This window comes from Antedon bifida, chromosome 10 (genome assembly GCF_963402885.1).
Source record: "Antedon bifida chromosome 10, ecAntBifi1.1, whole genome shotgun sequence".
In the NCBI taxonomy this organism is placed as follows: domain Eukaryota; kingdom Metazoa; phylum Echinodermata; class Crinoidea; order Comatulida; family Antedonidae; genus Antedon; species Antedon bifida.
The window spans coordinates 5,235,672-5,260,301 of NC_136235.1; the positions used below are offsets into that span (position 1 = coordinate 5,235,672).

The following is a 24,630-nucleotide window of genomic DNA, read 5'->3' on the forward strand; positions in this document are numbered from 1 at the left end:
CACAGGTGTGTGAAAGAGTTACCCTTCTATTACAGTATTTTATTAAGGTTCACAAGCAAGTACAGAATTTACATAACATCTATCTCCTCTGCAAATTTAGAGAAATATATTTTAAAACGGTGGACATACTTTCAGCAATTTTCGGCCATCTTCATATGTCATACATATTACAGAGGGGGAATTTGTTATCTAATTACCAAAATTTCTAATATTTTAATATAAATAACAATTTCTTGTAAATATTATTCTATAATATAGATTTGTTTGTACAAAAGAAAGTTTTTCTGTGGTACTGAAGGTGATCATTTCATTGTACTGCTAGATTTACTTGTCATATTCCCTTGTCAAATAGGTTAATGAACCAAATACCTGTGACGTAAATCTGAATTTAAAAAATAGGATAGGTTTATCAGACTTATGACTTATTGAAATATATAACTTAGCAGCAATAGCCTTGCCATGAACTTTAATCAACCTATGGTTGAAAAAACAATAGAGCAATGGTAATGATGGAATAATCTAATAGGATACTGGCAAATATCATATAAAACGTGACCTTTTTTATGGTACTACTGTACATGTGATGAAAAAACACCTAAACAAATTTTTTTAATTATTTCATTCACATTAAATAAAAAGGTGAATAATTAATATAACATTTAATAATTCATCTTATCAAATATTACAACGGAGATGTATGATAGGCCAACTTTACCTTATTGGTTTCATGTCTTTGTTGTTGTTGTTGTTGTTGTTGTTGTTGTTGTTGTTGTTGTCATAGATTGAATAATAAATGTTGACAGACAAGGTAAATGGGATTAACGGAGAGGTTAGATTTTACTAATATAAATATGTAAATCAAGAAACATTTTTTTATTGGAAAACTCAATATTTATGAAATGTAACTCCAATTCAGTATTATTTGATCATTTTCAAGCGTCAAACAGATCTACAAGTACATAGAGTAAATTCATGGTTTAATGGATGTGAATGGTTGCCTAGATTATTATTATCATGATTTGGTTAAATGCGTGTTTATACTACAGACGCGATAAAGAACAATGATAAATAGATAAGCATACATTTTTTTCGTACAGAAAACAAAAGAAATAACAAAAATGTTCACTCTAGAACTATAGAACAACCATTTATGCTGTCTTTGAATTGATAATATTTTTTCAAAGGACATCATGATCAATAAGAACAATAAAACCTGTTATTTCTCTTACTAATCATGACGTCATCTGGTTGGACAGCATAAATGGTTATCTTAAAATTCGACGTCGAAAATCTTTATGATTTCTGTGATTTTCTGTAGGAAAAATGCATATTTATCTACTAATCGTTGATCGCTAAGTAATATAAATGGGCCTTTCTTTGAAAAACATCCTCAACTATACATTTTTGTTTTCTAATCACCATAGACATTCTCATCTTTACAGTTTCAAGATTTTATTGAATATAGGTCTGGTCAAAAATTAAAAATAGACCACTGTAATGAAAGACTGATGGACAATAATAAAGACACCTTATATTGTAGATATTCATACAATCTGCAAATTTGTATTAAATTAGGTAAACAGCTAGTGTTATAGTATAGGAGTGTGAAGGAGTTGACGTGTAAGACAACACACCAAAGGCAATTGAAAAGATGTCAATTTACTTTTAAAGGAAGATCCTTTCAATATTGATAATATGAAATTGCATTCTTCACATCAAGTAATGAAAGCTGTTGTTATGACAACTGCTAATGCATAGCTGATGAATTTGTTTTTTAAAGTTAATTTGGAAATTTGATCTGCAGGGTTGGAAATCATTGCTGGTAGTGAAGGTAATATAAATGTTGGTTTAAGTTCTAGGTCATGATGTGATCGATCCCTGGGGATTTCAAGAAAATTAAAACGTAATTTGTTACCATTCATTAATATTAATTGCTTTATTGTTCCAGGTATATTGGTACAGGTATATTTAGAATATTGATTGAAATAGTGTAAACTGCATTTCTACTTCTAAAGCCACTATTTTGTGCCGCCTTGAATTGCTGTATAATGTTGAATGTTAAAAATCAGCCTGAATATCACATAGTTACAGTGAATCATTAATTGTGTGTTTGCAATAGTATTACATAAAAAATAATCATTTCTTAGAGGAAGACAGTTCCTAGTATACATGTGCTGACTGTCATATTTTAAACAATATACTGACCAACAGCAAACTCCATTACAAACATATTGACTTTTTTCTTTTCAACAAAATGTTTTAAGTGCTTGAACACAAAAATCAATATTGAAATGTGTGCACTCAATGACAGATTGCATAGAGTCACAAAGTGAAACCATGTCAGGTTCCATGGTGATGCCCTTACCAAGGCAAAACATTTGTCCAACGTTTATTACCTAAAGTATATATAATAACTCGGAAACAGGTTTGAAGATGTCTTTGGTTGAATTGCTATGGTTTACAAGCTTGCAGCCAGGGGGTTCTTTTTTTCACAAACGGGGCAAAATCATCATGAGCTAGACTACAGTATTAAGGCCTCACTTCCCTGCTAGTCTCTAATTTGAAAAGGAAACTTTAAAAAAAAAAGGGAAGTTTGTTCACATAAAATCCTAGTTTTTTTATAAAAATATTTATATCAAAATAAATACACACCTTAATTTGGCCAGGATATTGTCTGTCAAGGTGGATAGATTCATTTTCAGTAACATGGTGCCGACTTCTGCGCTCAATTTTTCTTGACTGTCGATGTGCCCGGCATAAACTAGAAGAGCGTGTTCTTGTAAGAGACTTGTTCTTAGAGGTACCATGGTTCTGAAGGCCTACAAATTTGGAAAAAAATGTATGATTCGTAACGTAATTTAGAATTGTATCCATTATTGACAGGTTAAATTATGAATAGTGCTAACTCAGATACAGAATGGAAAAGGTATAATATTCGTGAATTTATGATGTTTTTGAAAGCTACAGTATGTATTATTGCACGACGTGAAATATTTAAAAAAAGTTAAAATGTAGCATAAACGTTAAAGACACGTTCAAAACGACGATATCAATCAGCGCGCAATGCATACTGGTAATGGTATTTATAGTGGGCCATTTAAATGATTAGTATCAACTTATTTTTCACATTTTTATCATTTAAAGAAGAACAAATTTGCAATAGGCCCATTATTTTTACATACAATGCAGTTTGTGACCTTAAATTAGATCAAAAAACGTAGAGAAAGTGTCATACATGTATAGAGTATAATTTGGGTAACAAAACAAATTAAGCTTTTAGTCAATTTCATTTGGTATATTGATTGTAGGCCACAGACAAATTGAACTGCATGGAATATCTACGATCTTAGATTATATCAGATAAACTTTATTTGTTTTAAATCTGTAGTATTAGCCATATTGGCATGTTTAGTCCTTAATTTTAAATATTTTGCTTACCTTGTAAAAGTTTAACATCTTGTTCTGGTAGGGAGTATCTTCGTTTTAAGGGAACTTTGCTTCCCAATTCAATATTCTGCATGTCATTAATGGAATTCTTTATATCACCTGTGAAAATATTATATGCTATAAACAACTATTTGCAAGTTATAAAGAAAGTAAATATAAACTGAATATCAATTAAAATGAATATAATATTCTAGATATGATAACTAAAACAATTTGATTGATCATTCATAGAATAATAATTTGAAACTAATTTTGACAAAGATGTGTGTATATATAGAGATATATGACATCATTATTAGTCTTCTAATATGGCTTTTCTTAGCTATTCACAATTTAGAAATATTGTATAAATACATTATCCTATCATCAATAGAAACACTTTCATACTTTAGGGGATTTCCCTTTTTATTGCATATTATAGTCTCTGTTTCTTTACTTAACATTCATATTATGACATCATGTATATATTACTGTAGAAAGTAAATTATTGAAGTCTTATGGACCATTTTAAAATTATTTATTATATTATACTGAAGTTACTGCAGTAACTATATTTGTTTATTATGTAATTATTTTTTAGCAAGCCCTTTTTTCAATAAACATATACACTGTTTAATTGCAGAGTCAACTGCTTTTATAAGCTCCTTCACAGAAACAAAATATTTTTATTATAGCAGTACAAAATATAGTTACTGTAGTAGAATGGATAATGATGGACATGATAATAATATAAATTTAACACAGTATTACATCAAAAGCTTCTGTTTCAGTTGGTCTTGTATGCTAGTAAACTGAACTCTATTTTGTAATTTGTACAATTTATATGGTATTATCATTCAAACATATTACACATTAATTAAATGTATTGACTAAAGAATTTATGACTTAATAGTATAATCATTCAATAATGTTTCAAATTATCTTATCGATTCAACATACATAGAATTTATAGTAATTTTTGGAAAAATAATTGGAATTGTGGAATAACATTCGACTTATTAAATTCTCATTATAAAACAATGAGATATTAAATCCACGACTCGCCAGTAGCGTGTATAGATTACGATGTCTGGCGTCGATGAAAATGTTTAATGTAGTAAGCTGTCAAAAGTATGATTTACTGTTGGAATATAAATCTAATGAGATTGCAAATCAGTCTATAGATAAAGATAGTAGAGAATGGATGATTAAGGAGTAATTATTACATTATCATATTAATAAATATTCATGCATGGATTAATAATAGTACACCCAAACTTAATCTGATCTGTCACCTTAAGCTCTGTTAATTGTAATTCTCAATCATGTTGTTATCGAATGAAATTAACACAAAAAGGGAAGATGAAATTGATTGATAATACACAGATGAACACACATAATTTAGATACATCAACAAATGTACTAAATTGATTACTTAAAATAACATCATTCATACAGTATGGCAGTGTGGTTTAACTTTTTTCACCCTATCCCATACATTTTGACACCGGTTAAGTCACCCTAACTATATCATCCAAAACATGAGTCTAATATTTTAACATTTTAAAAGCTACTGTAACCATTCATGCAATAACATAAAACACTAAATGACAAAACCTATTACTATAACAAATAAAACCCACTTATTCCCAAAAGTGGTCTTGAAATAATTGTATTTTACCATTGTAAAGTTTACTTACCTAACATGCGAACATACTTGGCAGCTTTATCATCTCTACCATATGATATGCCACCCCGCCTCTGCAAGAATAAACAACAAAAATATTATAATAATAATTTTATTAATGATAATTTTATTTTATTTATGTTTTATGAGTAAATATATTTTGTTCCAGTTTGACAGCAATGTCGAAAATCCTAATAAATTGGATTGTTTCATGTTTTTTCTCAATTTTTTTTTTCCCTTGCCATCATATCATGTTCACATGTGCCGGGCTACTCACGACCAGACCAAACTTGAAATCTTAAGAAGGATTAAGGATTAAGCTGAACCTGGAACAGGTTATTATAGTAACAAATGCATTGTGGGTATTTACTGTACTTCCTATAATTGTACATCCTCAGTTAATAGGCCAGTTGGTCATTTCTTCACACAATCTCACTTACTGTACAGCATATCGATCAAGCGATGCTTAGGATTGATGTCAATTTTGTGTTAAACCATATAGCTTAAAATGACATAAAAAAAAGCAAACAAACATTTACCCACTGTTTGTTTTTTGTAAACCACACCCAAATCTATATAATTTCCAGAGATTGGCTTATTTTGATCTTTGGATTTCATTTGTATCACTCTATTTGTAGACGACTATGTCTATTTAATATTACTATACTTGCTAGTAAACTTATTTGAATTCATTAGGTTATCATATTTATGTAGTAATTAATTACTAAAAAGACAATGCTTAATTAATTAATGATTCAGTAGATAATAAAGTTACATACTGTATCAAATGTCAAAGTCTCAAATTAAAGTTCATACAACAATAAATGAGTGTTTTTTATTGGAACTAATAAAAATGTATCACTTCTATGTATAATAATATTATAACAATATTAATCTTACTCAATGACATCACTTTCTCAACATATTACATCTCACAAAGGATACTAAAATGGGATTGTTTGGGAAATGTTTGTTCCTCATTGAAACCAAAGTACTTTTTTTACAACGTTGGGGATCTTTTAAAAAAATAATTGGCAATTGAAACTACTACCATGGTACATTATCAATATTCCATGTTTATATCAAAAGTAATTCATGTTAATGCATCATACTGTACTAGCTGATACATTACAGGCAATTTATGTTACAATAGCAAGAAAATAGCTTAGGTTGCAACATGATCTTTGTAAACCACCAAACTGGTTTAGAAAACAAAACAACAAAAAACGTACTTTTGAAAAATGCCAATAAAGACAAACTAAACCTACTAATCTATTATTACCATCTTAACAGAATTGGATTAATGACTGAAAACATAAACATCTGTTCTTATAGTACATACATAACATGACAATAGTGTAATAGATGCATCTGTTCCAACTTCTATATTCTTCTTCTCATTCTATATTTACTGTATAAACATATATTCCTGGAATACAGGTATGTAATGACTCATGGTGTGTACTTTCCATTCCATGATCAATTTTAACCTTTATCATAATAATAATAATAATAATAATAATAATAAGAAAATTAAAAAAAATAGACACATTAAAATTATTTTAATAAATATGTCTTTCATTCAAACATTTTTTATACGAATACTCAACTACAATATGTAATAATGATAACAGAATATGACTAAACTGATGTTAATTGTTTTAGAATAATAATAAAACATACACCTACACATATTGATACAGATACTGGTAGTACCCCTAAAAGTGCTATTGCACTCAAAAGGCCAATTTACACAGACGAGCTGTAAAAATATAGATTAATTTATTTAAATTATTCCTTATGACCATTTACACACAACAGCGGATAGACGGTTTCCGCTCAGGTTAGATACAGATTCTACATGGGACAAGCTACATGATTTTTCTTACCGTTACCGCTTGTCTGTGTAAATTGGCCTTTCGAGTACAATAGCACTTTTAAGGTGAAAGTGAAATTAATTTGTCCACAACAACTACTGTATTTTATTTAAACCCGCGCCTTTGGAATGTTTATACTGTACTTACATTGATAAAAAGTCTGTTTGCAACCATTTTTTATATATAAGCTATTTATTTATAGCGATATAATATATTTTTTGCTGCTATAATATTTGTACTTGTATAGTACTTTATGTTTCTATGACGCACCACCAACATGTTGAATGCCACTGATACTGTATAGTGTTCATTAAATTAACATTTATTTTAAATGTAAATAATGTAATATTTAATATTAAATATTTACCTGTATGTAGTATCTCACCTATTTTTCAAATTTTTCTTCTAGCAAACTATGTACTATTTTGGCATAGAATCACAACTTCATTTATTTTTGGACAGACATTATGTGGGTGAGTTACTTTCAAAGTTCAAATTTAAAAATAATTAAAAAATAAAACTTTTTTTCAAAAATCAAAAGCGTTCAAAAACTTTCATTATTTTTCTTATCTATTTTGGATGCTTTATCATACACACTTTCATTGTAGCTACACATAAAACCTCCTAAGGAGCACAGCTAATAAGTGAATTACTGAAAGATCGTATCTCCACAAAGTGACGGGTCTAAATTCAAAAGAAAAAGTTATGTGTTGGCCAACTATTCCTGTGTTGCTATACTTGGTACGATTACCTCTAAACTTATAAGTTCACGCATACTCAACGGACCATAAAATCCCCATGTCGTGTGCGAGTCAGAAAACGTATTGAACTTGGCACTAGGTCACACGACAAGCTGGAGACTCGCAGTTTCCGTTTGGCTTTTAATGTCTACATGTGTAGCTCAGGTACTAGCAAATGTATGAGCTAAATACTAAATACTAGTAAACGATTATTCATTGGACATTATAATGTGTTAACAAAAGGATAAGCTTGTCTAAGTATTAAATTCTATAAAACACCTACCACAGTGAATACAGTACAATACTGAACTTAAAATAAAAAATCCAAGGATATCATCCATCTTAATGGAATAAAACAATGAACTTCTAATATTAAAAAAAAAATCCCTCAAAGTTGTAATAGTCACAAACAGAATGATTCCAGAAAATCATCAAAGCAAAGGAATGAAATGTAAAATCTTGGAGAATGATTTTGACAACTGCATACCGTACTTATCCAAGTTACAAAATCGTTCAAGCATGTGCTAACATGTATTGCTTCCCATGAATTAAATATTTCCTATTGTATTGTGTAGTTTAACTAGATCAATCAGGTAGGATTTAGGTTATTAGACTACTTGTTAAACCTGGATGCTGATTTACCAGCCTCCAGTAAGATATCCAGAAATATACAGCATCTTTATCATGATTTATGTATGTCAATTTTATTAGTGAAACATATCTTATAGGGAAGTTTCCTGATCATGCTTTAATGTAGCATTTTATACAGCAGTAGGTAACAGGGATGGCTTTCGCATTGGGATGATAAAACAAGGGTGGATGGTAGTTAACAGGTGTGTGATGGGTTATTTCGCGTTGAGACACAAGCGATGTCCCTTATTGTCTACCATTCCAATGCAGAAGCTTAAAAATAATGAATTCAGGACACAACATTTGACATAAATAATTAGGTCATCATACTGTAATTGAACACTTAAAAAACATTAATTCAAAGACTTGTGTGTCAACTCCAATAAATGGAGTACAAGTTGGAATTTAATATTGCAACATTTATTAGGCCATTATCAGGAATAAGTATACAGGTATTGAAATATTAATTATTGCATCACAACATTATGATGACATATTATTGTTTCCATGGTGACTTTATTAATCTAAAACATGTAGACATCTTGGTGACAACAAAATCTGATGACAAAATGAACAATATGCAGAAATAAAACATAACACTGTAGATGGACAGTAATAAATAATTAATGACTAGTTAAGGACTGTATTTACTGTACTATGTAGTCTATTAATAATCTATATGTTATATAACAAATTAAAAACAAATTAGGGCTTGGGTCATGCTCAAAATAAAGATGTACAAACAAACAGGTAAACCACCAGTTTTTTAAATATTATAAAATATTTTCATAGGAATGTCAACTGTTGAAAGGTGGGGAAAAAACAAAAACTTTCAGGTTTCTTAGGTGATAATATAGTTATGTTCGAATTAAAATAAAGCTTTCTTTCTTTCTCAAACTCATAGTAGAAATAAAATCATTTTTAAAAATCTAAAATTTATGCTACTGATCAATTTTGAACAGAAATTATGTAACAAAGCAAGCATATTTTGATGTACAGTATACTGTACCTACCAATTTGTATACAAAAGTACTATATTTCACAGAAACATGACTTACCTTATACAAATATATTTAATCCAATGTAGACTAATTGTACAATCATATGATTGTCAAAGGGTCAAAGTCAAATCTTGATCATAGTATAGCATATGATATAATTAATAGCAATATACACACACCCAGTGAAATACAACTACTGTTTAGTTTGTCCTTTAGAATCTTCTTGTACTATGGTAGCTATGCCTATAAATCATATATTATTCAATAGTATTAACAATGTAATCCTTCAGAGTCTTGTTGATAAATAGTGACCCATTGCGAAGGTCTGAATGATTGAATAGAGTAGGAACAATAGAAACAACCCTATTGTCTTAATCAAATGATGTGTGATCCAAGGAAATTGTAAGGATAGGATTTTATAGTGAAGAATGACAAATGTAGACTTGCACTGTAAAGTATGGTCTGTTTATTAGAAGTACATTATTGCACGACTGATTTCTAAATCATAATTATGCTTCATTAAATAATAATTAGGCAATTTACACAAACCAATAGTTAAATATCAACATGTATTAATTTAAGCAATCATTACTTTTGCTTTCAAGGAAATATCCAATATTTCTAAGCACGATATAGTTTTCAGAAACCAGAGAAGGATAAGATCTTCCCTGGTTGAACATATTATTGTTTACGGAGCTCAGTAGGTGCTGGATCCCTCTTGAAAATAACATAAAATCTTGAATACGGTGCAAATTTTAGAGGGTGGTTGGACCATACCTGTTCAAGACCCGACTTAAATTGATTAGTTGATCTTGAAGGTTGCTTTTCTACCAAAAAATGGTAATTAAACATCAACTTGGCTAATAACATTACCACACACATATATATACACAAATCAATTTGTAGCTCTTTAAGCGTATATTATTTCAGTCTAATCAGTCACCTCCGCTACGAGGAAATATATAATAATTCATAGTTATTGTATTGTATCACATTATGCAGAATATTTATCAGACTGTACAAGATCTTTTGCGTCTTAATTAACATATAGTTTTATTAATTTTTATATTGAATTAGATACATATTAATTGTTGTTTATTAAACACAGTAACTGAAGCACAGTGAAGAGTCTGCTTACACAACAGTGAATACTCATCGATTATGTAAAACTAAAATGCTTGTAAATTTGACCTAATTTCTTTTGCTAAAGAATTTACAGGAAACTCATTGAATCTGACTTCCCTCACAATATTTCTTTCTCATTAATCCATATTTACAATAGGTTTGGAAATGTTAGCATCTACAGTAGTCTCCTGGATCCAACAAAGTGCTTAAATTTTCATATGAATTTAATTTTCATAGGAAAGTATCCTATATTAAAACTATATCAATAGGGATATCCCCTGAATAGGGGTGTTCCCTGCCCCAAAGGAGGCTTGCTGTATTTATAATTACATACATTAATGTTTTGATACAAAAACAATTTTTTTCATTCATCATAAAAAAAAAATGTAAATTGTGCCAAATGAAATCTTCCGAATAAATTAGGGAACTAGTATAAATATGTGATGAAAATCCTACTGCACTATTTCAAGACTGATTTCCTTTGAACATATTTAAGGAAACTTAACAACAATCAATGCATGTATTGTTTGATGAGTAATTAACACGAATTTCATAACATTCAGTTTCACAGGTTATTCTCGGAAACCTCTCCAATAATATCTACGTTGATTTCTATGAAAATTAAACCATCTCCCATTTTCTTGTATAATTATTGGTTTGCGAGTGAATTATTGATTCAATGTTTTAGACGCATCCGCAACTGCAGGTTTCATCGCTGATGCAGTTTCTACAATCACGGAGGATACAAGCATACCCAGCAGCTAACTTACTGTGATTAATCACAGTGTAACATTGATTAACTGTCCTAAGACCACAGGCTTCTAAAAAGAATCCTTCAAGACAACCAATTACTTTGTGTTTTTTTTATCACATGTCAAGATTTGTGAACAACCAATTACTCCGATCACATGTCAAAAATCTGGTTGTATTTTAATACAAAAACTATTTTTTTAAATATTATACATTTTCTAATTTTGTGTTCACAAAAATCAATGAGAAAGATATAATGTATCAAAATCAAATTAATTTGATAAAAAATTGTTTATTTAGATGAAGTAATGTAGTTATTTAAAAATGTATTTAATATGGTATAAATTAGTAACTCGGCCATATGCATTTATTTATGTTAAAAAATCAACAAATACAAATATGCATAAATTTCAAATAATTGAAATAGAAATTGTATTTATCTAAAATTAATTTAACAAAAAATTAAATAATTAATGTAATCGGTTGATTTTGTAAATTGTATAGTGTACAGTACCATGAATTTTTAGTTCTATAGTATATGGCACAAGGTAGGCTGGTGAATATTGCACAATCGAAAAACAAACAAGTGTGTTTACTTCTGTACTATGTGGCAAAAATCCAAGAGGCCTTTTTTAATTCAACATTCATGATGCGAAATAGTATTAAATTGAGAAACAGTATGTGAGTTTATAAAACAAATAAAAAACAAATGTTTTACAATACTAAAATACACTGTACACACAATACAGTAATATGTAAAGACTTAAATTACAAGTATAAAAAAAAATCCAATTTATACTCACAGTAATCTCCAAGTTAACCATTAGTTGTAGACAATGATCAGAATAAATAATTAGATATTTCTATAAACCAACACTGTATGAAATAATCTTCTTATAGTAGTCTTATAGTATTAGTAGTGTAAACTATGCTAGTCAACGTGCCGATACCTATATGCTGTCTATGTTGTATTGAATACTGTGGCTACTGACTGTACCAAGAATTCTCTATACTTCCTCCCACATGTCACGTCACAACAATGGTAATAAAGGATCTAGTAAAATACGTCATGGCTACCTGCTCAAACACACAGAGATCATCAAGCTTGCTATGAACTCAATCGCTAAAATTGCGCTTCTCTTAATAATAATATTCAACATTTTTTTTTCAATCTGTCAATTCATTTCCTGTTATATAATTATTTATAATTTAAACATTTTATTGTTTAATTAGCTTCTCTAACCATACTAACAATACCCTACAGTTATGTAAAAAATAAAATATATTAGATTTAACAATACCATCCAAGTATAATCCACTCCATAATTTAGGCTAAATTTGGGAACAGTACATTGATAAATCCATTATACCCTGGCCCTTGGGACCATACTTGCAAATTAGTCAAATTTAGTACAAATTATTAGATTTAAAAAATGGTACAGAGTTTATACTGTATACTTTATTAATTCATTTCAAATCAATATTAAATAATTTCTCTTGAAAACATTTAATGATAAAATTAAAGCACTATAAAAGAATGTAGTTTTCTACAGATTACAACTTTTCAACTTCATGATATATTGTACCATCTGTGATATATTAATTGAAGCAAAGTTTAACAAAATGTATAACATTAAAAAATATTAATTAAGTATGAACAAATTTATCTTGAGGTTTTTATATCGTAAAAAAAGAAAGAATTTCCTATGAGTTATAAGAAATTAAAAATATAAATAATACCAAGAATTGTTCAGAAAACCTATTTGTTTTACTTTATCATTTTGATTTAGCTTTTTGCTTATTTTATTGAGATCCAGCCACTGATAACCACAGCATTGTCATTATTTTCACTAATTTGCCATTGGATTTATATTTATCTTTTTATATCTTTTCTTACTTTTCTAGTAATATGTCTCAATAACAATCTATCCCAAAAGCCAAGCAGTGCGTACAAACATTTGCTCTTTCCGTCGTCGGGGCATCCTGAGATTAGTTTGTTAAAACTACTAATTCCCCTAGATAACAGTGACCAAAAGTGATAAATTAATTAAATGAAACTTACCAGGAAAAAATCCACTAAAATTGACATGATAGTATATCGTCAATAAAATATATTAGCGTTTTCTGTATTAATTTTCTAACAAACTTCTTTCCATATAAATGGAATTCTCTCCACTGAGTTAGTTGTCAACATTGACACTGAAAAGCAAGTGAACTCTCTCTGTGACAGTTAAGAAATGAAGGCTTTTGGAATTCCAAAGCAGGCTGGATAGTGACTGCTACACCATGACAGATTGGCTCAACTCCCACTATTCCCCTGGGAGGTAAGGAATAAAAACTTCAGTAGGTCAGGCCTAATTGCAAGGCCAATGCACAGCAGCAAATACCATATCAGCAACAAGTTAGAGGCACAGCAGCAACAACAAGGGATCATCAACAACTTTCAACAAACTTCTTAGAATAAAACTAGTTCATAAAGTGCAACTTTGAACATTTATTAGCTAGAAAACAACCTTATCATGCAAAGTTAGTGTTGATTGTTGAATAAATATAAATAAACATGTTCATGAGTGTTTAACTAGAAAATTTAAGGGTGTTTGTCTATTAACATTAATAAGCACGGAGGGGTTTAGAGACATAAAAAAAAACTGTGTAAAGGAAATATGTATGTACTAGTTTGTGCATGGAGGTATAAAATAATAATTATTTTTTTATACCTCCATGGTTTGTGTAATACAACTACAGTAACTGTAAATCATATGTTTTGAATTTAATAAAATACTAATTTATTGTGTTCACCCACTACTAGGAAAACATCTAATAGTAAGAATTTGCTTAAATGCAGTTGGTATATAAATTACATATTCAAATAAAATAAATATTATCAAATACACGGTTATTTGCTATTAGTATTAGTATATTATTAAACATCAGGTCCATTAGTGAAGAGAAATTGAACATAATGTATTCAGCTGCAAGGGAGGATTTAGTAAAGTCATAAAATGGTGCAAGTTTTGTACTGGTATTTGTCAATACTAAGTATAGAATACAAAGTTAATGATTGATTGTACTGTATGAAATATTTAGATTAATTTTGTACTTGATAAAGATAGTGTGACCATTGCAGAAATTGTACCGTTTACCGTACCTAAAGAGCCAACAATATCGGCATAGGCTGACTTGCTCAAGTACACAAGTCATAAGTTGGTGTTGGTACTGGTAGTCTATGAAGTGACAATAACCATACTTACTCGATGGAGGGCTATTATATAAAAAGTTTGTATTTACTAGAATGATTAACATGTAACATGGTTATAGAAAACACTATACTATAAAAATTTACAGACAATTAAACAAACAATTTAAAAATTGAAAAGAGAATACAGTAAATATTAAACTGTTTAGAATGATGTGGATCTCTTTCACTAATTCTTCACAGATAACAAAGCTGCTTTATGGGATTAATATACAGTACTATATAGTTGTATATCTCCATCCAAGTTTTTAGTGCCTGCACACTATTGATGATTCAACTCCTCTGTAGACACTGGAACCCACTGACTAACCACAACACATTTGACAGTCTATGTTTATATCATTTTCAGTTTAGTTATTAGAAAGATGATTTAGTATTTCTATTGTTTACAATATAAGTATGTAAGGGAAATTACCTATTTATTTATGATCATTTTTGACAATATCTAAACTAAATACTCAACCTGGATATTGGTAGAAAATAATTTACAAAACTTACTCCAATTAAATAAAACACTCACTTATAAACCTCAAACACATAAACTTGAAAACAAGTAAGTTTTGTTTGTTGTTTGTGCCTCATGTGGCTTGGTTACATTGATATTCATTTCTTTTTTGCTTTGACTAATTAGTTTGTAACTTTGCTTTATCTTCATTTCTGTATGTTCAAATTTCCGTAGTATAATACAGATGTTATTGAGAACCTTGTCGTATATCATGCAGTTAACGTTAAGGTTTTATTAAAATGTCATATTATTTTGAGTATCTAACACTTAAGATAACATTTAAGTGAGTACATTTTTAGTATTACTGTAGCTGGGAAATAAAAGCAAGAATTCAGACAGTTGCTTTACACATATCATACAATCATCTTCTTCAATAACCTTGATGAAAGCTCTTTCAAAGAATTGTTATTGTACAATATAATTCAGGCTACAGTATAGGATTTGTAATATTTCATATTGTTTAGTTCTTTGTTTGAAATCTATACTTTAATATATAATGTGGGTTTGATTCATTTCCCTAAACTGTTTAACTCCTACTTTATATTAAGTATTAAACAGTTTATTGACCTAGATCTATTCATCAAATTAAGATATTGATGAGTTATTGTATTGATTGGTTGATATGATTTTATGAAGTTAATATCAAACTAAATTACAATTTATTATCTATAATATTAAATACATGTTGTATTATACAGTGCTTTTCAATAAATGATATCACAACAACTTTCATCTCCCTAAGCTGCCACTAATATACACCACCATTATAGTACATACAAAATACTTCACTAATTACAGGATGGATAAACTATCATGCTTATACACCAAGTCTCATTTGAGGCTTAGGGGAGTAGAGTTGTTTACAATCTGAGTTACAGATTGAACCCTGGACCTTGGGATTGGAAGGCAACTTCACTACTTCAAATGCATAATTAAGATTGGAAATAAAAGCATTATTGCAGAATAGGAGAAATATATCATAATATTTATGTGGAAAAGCAATTTGTTGACATTTACAATTTACTTACTATTGCGCCAAGGCCAATTTACAAATACCAGTGGATGTATAATGTATATAAAGCAAACATTAGAATCTTTCAATTAGATCTCATTTAAGATTTCAAACTCAATTCTAGCATTTCTCATAGAAAATTAAAATTCAGAAACACAGCTCACAGTACAAGTGAGTAAATTTGATAATCACTGCGTCCATCCAATCCAAACTGTAATTATAATCCAAAATCCACAATTAATTGAAGGATTTATATATTACACTTACAGTGAGTTACTGTATTTAATCAAATTGAACTGAGAAAGAAACAAAGTCAAAATTGATAGATTGACATCTACTTGCAAAGAGAATGGACTCTTCAATCAAGTACAGATTTTTTTGCAAAAAGATTGGATTTGGCAATTTTTAATTACCTAGTCAAACTTCATACACATAGTAATGAGTAATTAAAATGACCTTAAAAATACTGCTAGATAATCGAGGTTGAATGAGATGTTACAATCCTCAAACCAACCATTGATTGGTTCAAATATTATAATATTAGTTCAAAAACAATGAAACAAAACTAATAATAATGCACTAAATCCGAAAGGAAATTACTGAAAAATGACAATATTAGCTGAATCTCAATGGAGATAAATTAAATAAGGAAAGAAAAAATGGTATAAGTAAAATAGCCAGAAAGAAGAGCCAAGCTTTGGGAAGCCCTTCATCAGAGCTAATTTACTATAATATAACAATCGATACTACATTAACCAACAAGACGGAAGATATTTGGCAAGAAGGTGACTATGTTAAGTTAGTCTGAAGCTGAGGTACAGTAGTTGGAACTCTACATTTTGATTATCTCTATACTGTTTTACTTTAGTATACCATAAATAGTATTCAATTTAAAATCAAGCATATTTTACTAAAGCCACCTAAATTGCTGTATAGAATTCAATTCAACAATAACAATTATTTCTTATATTATTTCTTTTTGATGTTTTGAGAATTGTTAATTTAGCAGTAGAGAATAACTTTCTACAGAAACCAAATGGGACAAAATTTATAACAAGATAATTTGCTAGAATTTTCAATGTTCAAAAACAGGAAAACAGTCTAAAATAGTGTAAAGAGGGTTCACCCAGAAACTGTGGTACTCTATATAATTTGTTTCATTGTAAACTTCCACAAAGTTAAAAATGAATAAAAATTAGTTTAAAATTAAAAATTACTAGTAAAAAGTAGAAGTTAAAACAAATAAAATTGGTATTTTCAGTACTAGCATTTCCATGCCCATCGAAAGTCCTCATTATAGACGCAAGAAAAGAGAAGATGATTGTAAACATGTAAACATGTACAGTGTTATTTGGATTGTCTTCTTTCTAACAGCTGTATTCAATGTTTATTAAATGAATGTGTTTGTTGCCTCATTATGGCATTTTTCATTGGATTTACTTGATTATTCAACATAAATCCAGGGTTTATTAGAAAATACATAAATCAAAGTTTTATGATTATCCAATGTAAATCCAGGGTAAAGATCATTAACAACTTAGTAAGGATGATAAGATAAAATGAGATAAGTCTCATTATTTTAATATTACTAGTACTGTAGTATAATCAACTCAAATTGAAGGTTTGCATTTTGTTTCATTTCCTGGTATTAAGTCATTAGCACAGGTTATGGAAAATATTATTAACTAGACAATTAATGTCTAAAATCAAGCTTGTATGTATTTAAATTATTTAATAAAAAGAGGTATCAACAAATTAAATATTCATGCTACAATAATTTATTATTATCAATTTATGAATCATTTCATATTAAACTAGATATGTCTTTAACAAGGATATAGGCACTACAAATTCAGCACGCACATGTGGGACCAACAGCTAAATGTTCAACAAGAAGATGGGCCTCCTACTGTAAATACACAGTTATGGTTTGGTGCATTCAACATTTACACAGTAAAATACTCCCCACTACAACACTGACCTATCACTTTCCAAAACTCAAAATGTTGGTGTTGCTAATGTCTGAACACTTGGTTGGTAAAGTGCATGGGCGATACCACTTTCTTGGAGGGGAGTTCAGGAATACATTTTTACTTTTCGGTTATGTTCTCCCCTTGAAGGGGAAAAGGCATATGTCGGTTCATCCAGGTAAGCTAGTCACGTAATAGACTGACGAATTTCCTTTAAAATGGTAAAATACAAAAATTTGGAAAAAAATGTCAGTAGTTGGATGCACCTATCCTTTAAGACAGACACTAAATGCAACCTCACAATACAACAAGGCAAATTCTATAGGTCTGAACATAATATATCAATAATCAATGTAAGTGCACTGAAATACTCAAGGTATATGAAGCATAGGTTAGTTTGGATTGGTCCCTGGAAATTAATGGAACTCTCTAAATGACTCTATACAATATTTCCTATAGAATGTTATTGTTAAACAGTTTTATTGTTGAAAAAAAAAATCCCCATAATTTATAGAGAATTTTATTTAATAGTTGAATTGCTATGTACAAACCCAATGCAATCTTTGTTTGTATTGAATATCTAAAATATTGAACTTAAATTTAAAAATTATCAAGGATCAGCAGTTTTTCAAGGGAATATACCAATTATAGGGTATTCTAATGATGACTAGATAGAAAGAATATAAAATACTGTTTGGAGTTTGATGATACCATAAATTGTTTAAAACCAACTAGCTTTTTTAAATACAAATGTGCAAGCAAACCCCACAGTTGCTGTACAATTGCCCTATAAAATGATTGTCAAAAATATTGATAAATGCTAGACTAAAATGTAATCCGACGGCATCCACATACACTAGTGTTACAACAGCCGCTGTCCATCAGTTAAACGCACACAAATTATTTATGATTATGTCAACTGAATAATAGAAATGAAATACTTACACATAGGAAATGTCCACTCATCTAAAGTAACGAAATAGAACAATTTAATTTAAACGACTTCCACATACTTTTTCAAAACAATATGTTTGAGATCTTGGCAGTTGTTTGCACAGCACATGTGTAAGAATTCATACACAGTCAGGTTTTTTTTATGATTCATTCAATTCTTTATTAGTTTGTTTTTAGGCTTCCGAAGGGATACCTTCACAGAAAGAAGTTTGTAATAAACATATCCTCTCTTAAAAACAAAACCTACATTAACAATTATCTTTATCATAATTTATTCTGCACAAACAGTGTCATTTATTTGACATATTTCAGGTAAACAAGAATCAGATATTGTTTTTGCAAGCAAGTTGTTCCTAACCAATCCCAAAGCATATGAACTGTATAAACATTAGACTAAACATGTATTTTTCTTCCTATACTTGTTTAATAAAGTTTGAATGTTAGAATTAGGAATCATTCTCTACAGTACTTCATTGTTTTACAGCAATAATGTATGATTTTGTTTTGTTTCAATGAAGAAGTTTATAAAGCAGTCACGGCAGTAAACAGTGGTTATGTTACAGCTTGCATTGCTTAAACATGTTTTAAAACAAAATGTAGTTACTGGCAGTAGAATCATTTTGACATGGTCCCTTATAGTAGGAACTTATAGTTAAAGAGAATTTGTGGTTACACCAGTAAATTCTCAAAAAAAAGATACAGTAACTCAGAACTAACCAATATCCAACCAATACAATTGAACAGGATTCTCAATTGTTTGTGGTTAACATTGAATTATTTTGGTAGGGTTTCTAGTACAGTACTGTACTACTGAAATCCAGTTCACATCATTTACGGTACAAGCAAGTCTTGGTATGCTAGGTCTACAAATACGCTTAAATGGAAAAATGTGCCTCGTCCAGAACATACTTGTCATTTGTCTTTCATTATATTTTGAAATGTCCAAACATCAAAGAAAATTCCAAATTATACTACAAATAAAATGTTTAATATTTGAAATACTGGTATATTTGTTTTATATTCTTAATAATTAGCAAATTGCTATAAAGAAACGAACATTGCATTTAGATTATCGATGACCTAATTACATCATGTTAGTTCATTGTGGGCATGCAGGAATATTGGGATGTGTGTCCTTTCTCCTCCCCTCTTTTTTTGCCATGATATCTCCAGTACCAACATAATCGCAATTGTACTTAAAACTTCTTCTGCGAGATTTGAAGGAAATGCTTCACACTACTTGAGACAATTGTCAGTTTACAGGATAAGAACAAAGGATATTACGTTTTCCCTACTGATCCTCCAATTTCCATATACTACATTATAAACTTTTTTCTTGGACATTACGATAATTTATTGAATTAGAATAAAGGGTACTCAAATTTGGAAACACTGCCAGAGGCCCTCAATATTAGGTTTTTCTCTATTGTACTGAATGTTTGTTTAATTTTGTGGAAAGGGAAGTTCTCATCACATACTGTCAATCTCAATTTCATACAAGAGGGTTCAAAGTACAATATTATAATTATTCATTATAAATGTACTCAATTGTTGTACAGATTTTTGAAATGTATATAATTCAATTTTGTTTCAGAAATTATATTCCCTTAAAGATACATTGTCCCCTGAAAAAAAATATTTGTTTTTAATATGCCTTGTCACATAATAGTTACAGTATTCACTTTGACTAAAAATTAGATCGAAAAAAATATATATTTACCTGAAAAAACTGCAATTTAGACAAAATTAGTCAACAGGAAGACCATTGTCCGTCAGACAATGGAGTTTTTGTTTATAAGCATTGATTTTTTCATTTTTTTTCTATAGAAGTGAATAACTTTCAAACTAAAACTGCGAAATGGCTGCCTATTTAAAGTCTATCAATTTTCATTTTTCATGTTTTGAGGACAACACATGAAATAACGAAGATTTATTGCTATACCATCAGATCCTTTCTGTCCACTCATCTCCCAGCAAATCTAACGGGAGTACTCTAAAAAATAGTTTTTGTATTTGTCTGTTAAACATACTGTAGACCTTCACCTCATTTTGCACTACAATTGATAGTATTGTCATCATCAATCGGACACATCTGAGATGGAGTTCCTACTCTAAGCTAAGGTCAAATTGCTTTCGCAGTCAAAATGAAGGCGTGCAACAACACCATTTTTCCTCATTACACTGTACAGTACTATTGACTATAACATTTGTCCGTCAAATTGCATAATGTAAGAGTAGATAAACCGATGAAAATGTGATAAATTTTGAATTGCTCATCAGAACTAACCTCTACATAACCTTTAAAGCTACAAAAGTCAACTGATTTTTAAATATTATCTGTATAGAATCATTATGCAGTTTAACACGGGAGCGAGAAAGGGTAAGTGCCCTAGACACTACGCTTTCCAGTCAGCACGTACCAAAGACAAAGTGTTTGTTTTTCCTTGACCTAAATTCCGTTTCAGTGAACACCTTTTAATTAGAACTACAATGCTATGGAAGTCTGTCACGCACTCTTTAACATCAATGAACTCTGTTATTAGTTTATGCGGTACCTTTTTAACTTGTTGAATAAATTGTATGTGTTTCCAATAGTACTATAGGCTATATCTTATCTTTCTTATAGAATATTTAAACTAACAAGGTGGAGTTATTATATTATGCTTAAGTGCAACTAGAGTCAATTATCACTCTTAAACTGCAGGAATAAGATTTGATTGGCAAATTATTTCACAATACTGCTAATACCAAGGACGATTTAAGTACACAATTTGAGGATGTACAATCATTAAACTAATTTTAAAAATCTGTTATCTAGTAAAAGATACAAATACATTTAACTTTGGAACTGTACTACTGTATTATCTAATTAGACATTATTTTTATTATTATATGTTAGAAACTAAACAACCATGAAATGAAATTGTGAAACGATAAAATAGCAATGATAAACGAGAATCTAACTGAAAATCTTCTTTATCATAGTCTAGCAATCGAAAAAAACACTATTGCAGATCACCCACTGTTACTGACGTGGGAGTACTTCTCTTTAAGTTTGGGTGGTGGTGAAAGAAGGCAGGCTTTACATACAACATACTACTACAGTAGGCAGGCCCTCTGACTATATGCAATTTTTATCCACATCACCTACTGTATGGTGGACAAACCTGTGTCAATATATAGCATAACAGCATTTCATAATCAGTCCAGCATTTAACAATATTTTCATTAAAAAAATATTTCCAGCATGAACATTATGCCTCTCACAATTATCATTTGGTCCTAATTTATTTAATAATTGATTTAATAAACTTGTAATAATAACACAACCACCTGTAAATATCTGTTTAGGTATTTATAAATATAATGATAATGAGTATAAACACTTCAATTAAGGCTTTATCATAAATAATATTATAATATAATCTTTATAGGTATACTTGAAGGTTGAATACTGATGATAGTGTATTGTTAAAAAATGAAAAGGATAACATAATAATAAAAAGTCAAATTATATGATGAACACCACATATTAAATTTCAAATAACCAATCTTAAACTTAATCATTAAAAATTGATAATACAGATACTCAGCCATGAAGTTCAGTTATAACAATCACATTATGTTTTACAATGATATGCATGAATGTTTCCATAGCAACTTACATCTTCATCTCCATTGCTCATTCTTGATTCGTAGTGGGATGACAAGCCCATTGGCGTTCTCCATGTAAAAGATTACTAAGCAATGAAACGGTGTCTGTTACTAACAGTATACCAGCCAGAAAATAGAAAGTTTTAAAAACTGCTTCTGAAAAATCCTAGTGACAATTTCCAACACATACAAATAAGTTCCTCTGTTCATTTGACTACCTTGTACAACTAGACACAAAGTTTATAATTCACATAGATGAAATATTGACTTGATCAACTGGTGGTAAGGTATGTACTAACACAGCGAGGTGGTCGAGGACATTTCAAGTGAGTATCCAAAACACCTTTGTACTCTGCTTAAGCCCTACAGTTGTAGTCAATACACTGTTATTGTTTAAATAAAGTAGTCCTGTATTAGATTAACAATACAAGCTTTTCAATGTACACTAAGATCAGCTGCAGATATGTGAACATTAGATTGAGCATGTGCACTTTGACCTAAGTGTCAGGAAGTTGAAACCTTCTTCCAGAGGGGAAGGTGAGTCAATGGAACAATTAGGGATCACCTCCAAACTTTTAACAACACATAAAATAGATTATGTAACACAAATTGACTGTATTGTCGATAAATTAAATTTTCTAGTTCAGATGATGTAGTCCGTAAAACAAACATTCCTTTTCTATAGCAACATGGTAGAATATTTTCTTTGAATTTTTAACTACCTAACAAATGAAAATCAAACAAACACTTTAAAAAGCCTAATACAAAATCTAGCATCTAGAGAATATCCCTAATTTGTCAATTTTAATTTGCATAATAAATGTGTTGGTGTTTTTTTTCAGTATCAAGATATGTCACAGTAAACTAACCATAGTATTTGAAGGCCAGGTTTACCTTATATTCAGTCAGGGAACACCTCCCTGTGAAATCACCAACTCCTATTAAGGAGACACTATGTTAGGTCTTGAAGGAAGGTGTCCCCTTCGTAGGAGTTTCATTGGATGTCAAAATGTACAGTGTAGGTATCATTCTTGATAATGTAAACTCTATTGACATCTTCAAAAAGTTGCTGATCTCTTTTGCATAGCATTGAAATATGTAAATGGTATGGGGGTATAACCTGCGACTTGCAGCCTACTTGGCTGAATTGCGCACATGTGTGGACCGCACATACCTCAACTTTCATGTCAAGTGCTGTCACAAAACGGCATCCATTCGTCTGTTCACAACAAAGGGGCTGAATGGACCAGTACACCACGGTAACCCCTACTCTTCCGAAAGATGTACTGGGACCTTCAGTTTTAAGTCCTTATCCGAGAAGACTTGTTCTACTACCACAACAATGGTCGAGCAGTGACTTGAACCTGCCTGTGCCGATTGTATAGCTACTGTATGGTTTGCCGCGTAGCCCCTGCCTTAACCGCTCGGCCACTCGACTAATTTCTATGACACATAATTTCTACCTAGTTTGAGCCTTGTGGTCGTAGCTCTTTGTTTTGGTTAGGCGCTATACAAAAAGACAATTAATATTATTATTAGTAATTTATTAATATTGTACATTGTCAGATGAATGAATGAAGTAGGATTCCTATTATTTTAAACAATTTCTATTTAATGGTAAACTTTTTGTTAAAGGATAACGTTATTTCTAACCATAGTTTCACAACGTATTAGGGATGTAAATATATCAGAAAAATTTCAAGATTTCCAACTTTCCCACACACGGTCCCGTAGAGCAGTGTTGGGTCATTGGCCAATGGTTTCCTCTTGGTCGACTGTTAATTAAATAAATAAACGGTGTTTTAAATTTAAACAGAAAAGTGTTTAGTATTTTATTTTCACCTACAGGTAAGTTATTATTAATCCATTACAAAATTAATATTAAAACATTTACATCACAAACGAAACACAATCCAATTTACCAATGTATTACATTACACAGTATAGGAGACAAAGTAAAATTGAATATTTATCATTAAATATAAATTCAAACAGCAAAGCATCTGTTGAAATTCCCAGTGGGGATTTACAGTGACTGTAATA

At 29.9% G+C, this 24,630-nt stretch overlaps 1 protein-coding gene across 3 annotated transcripts in view; it reads right to left on the reverse strand.

The window, feature by feature from the left end:
- The window catches only part of LOC144854192 (high affinity 3',5'-cyclic-AMP phosphodiesterase 7A-like), a 49,986-nt gene that overhangs the window by 17,738 nt on the left and 7,618 nt on the right, over positions 1-24,630 (reverse strand). Inside the window, exons 1-4 of one of the 3 annotated variants that reach the window (XM_078712097.1) lie at positions 22,599-23,537; positions 5,127-5,187; positions 3,439-3,546; positions 2,653-2,819 (exon numbers count right to left, since the gene is read on the reverse strand). In XM_078712097.1, the coding sequence (XP_078568223.1) occupies positions 2,653-2,819; positions 3,439-3,546; positions 5,127-5,187; positions 22,599-22,649 (387 nt within the window). In that variant the 5' untranslated portion in view covers positions 22,650-23,537. Of the gene's footprint in view, positions 1-2,652; positions 2,820-3,438; positions 3,547-5,126; positions 5,188-12,039; positions 12,187-22,598; positions 23,538-24,630 lie in introns of those variants that run through there. The other 2 variants (XM_078712098.1, XM_078712096.1) reach the window with 2 other exon arrangements.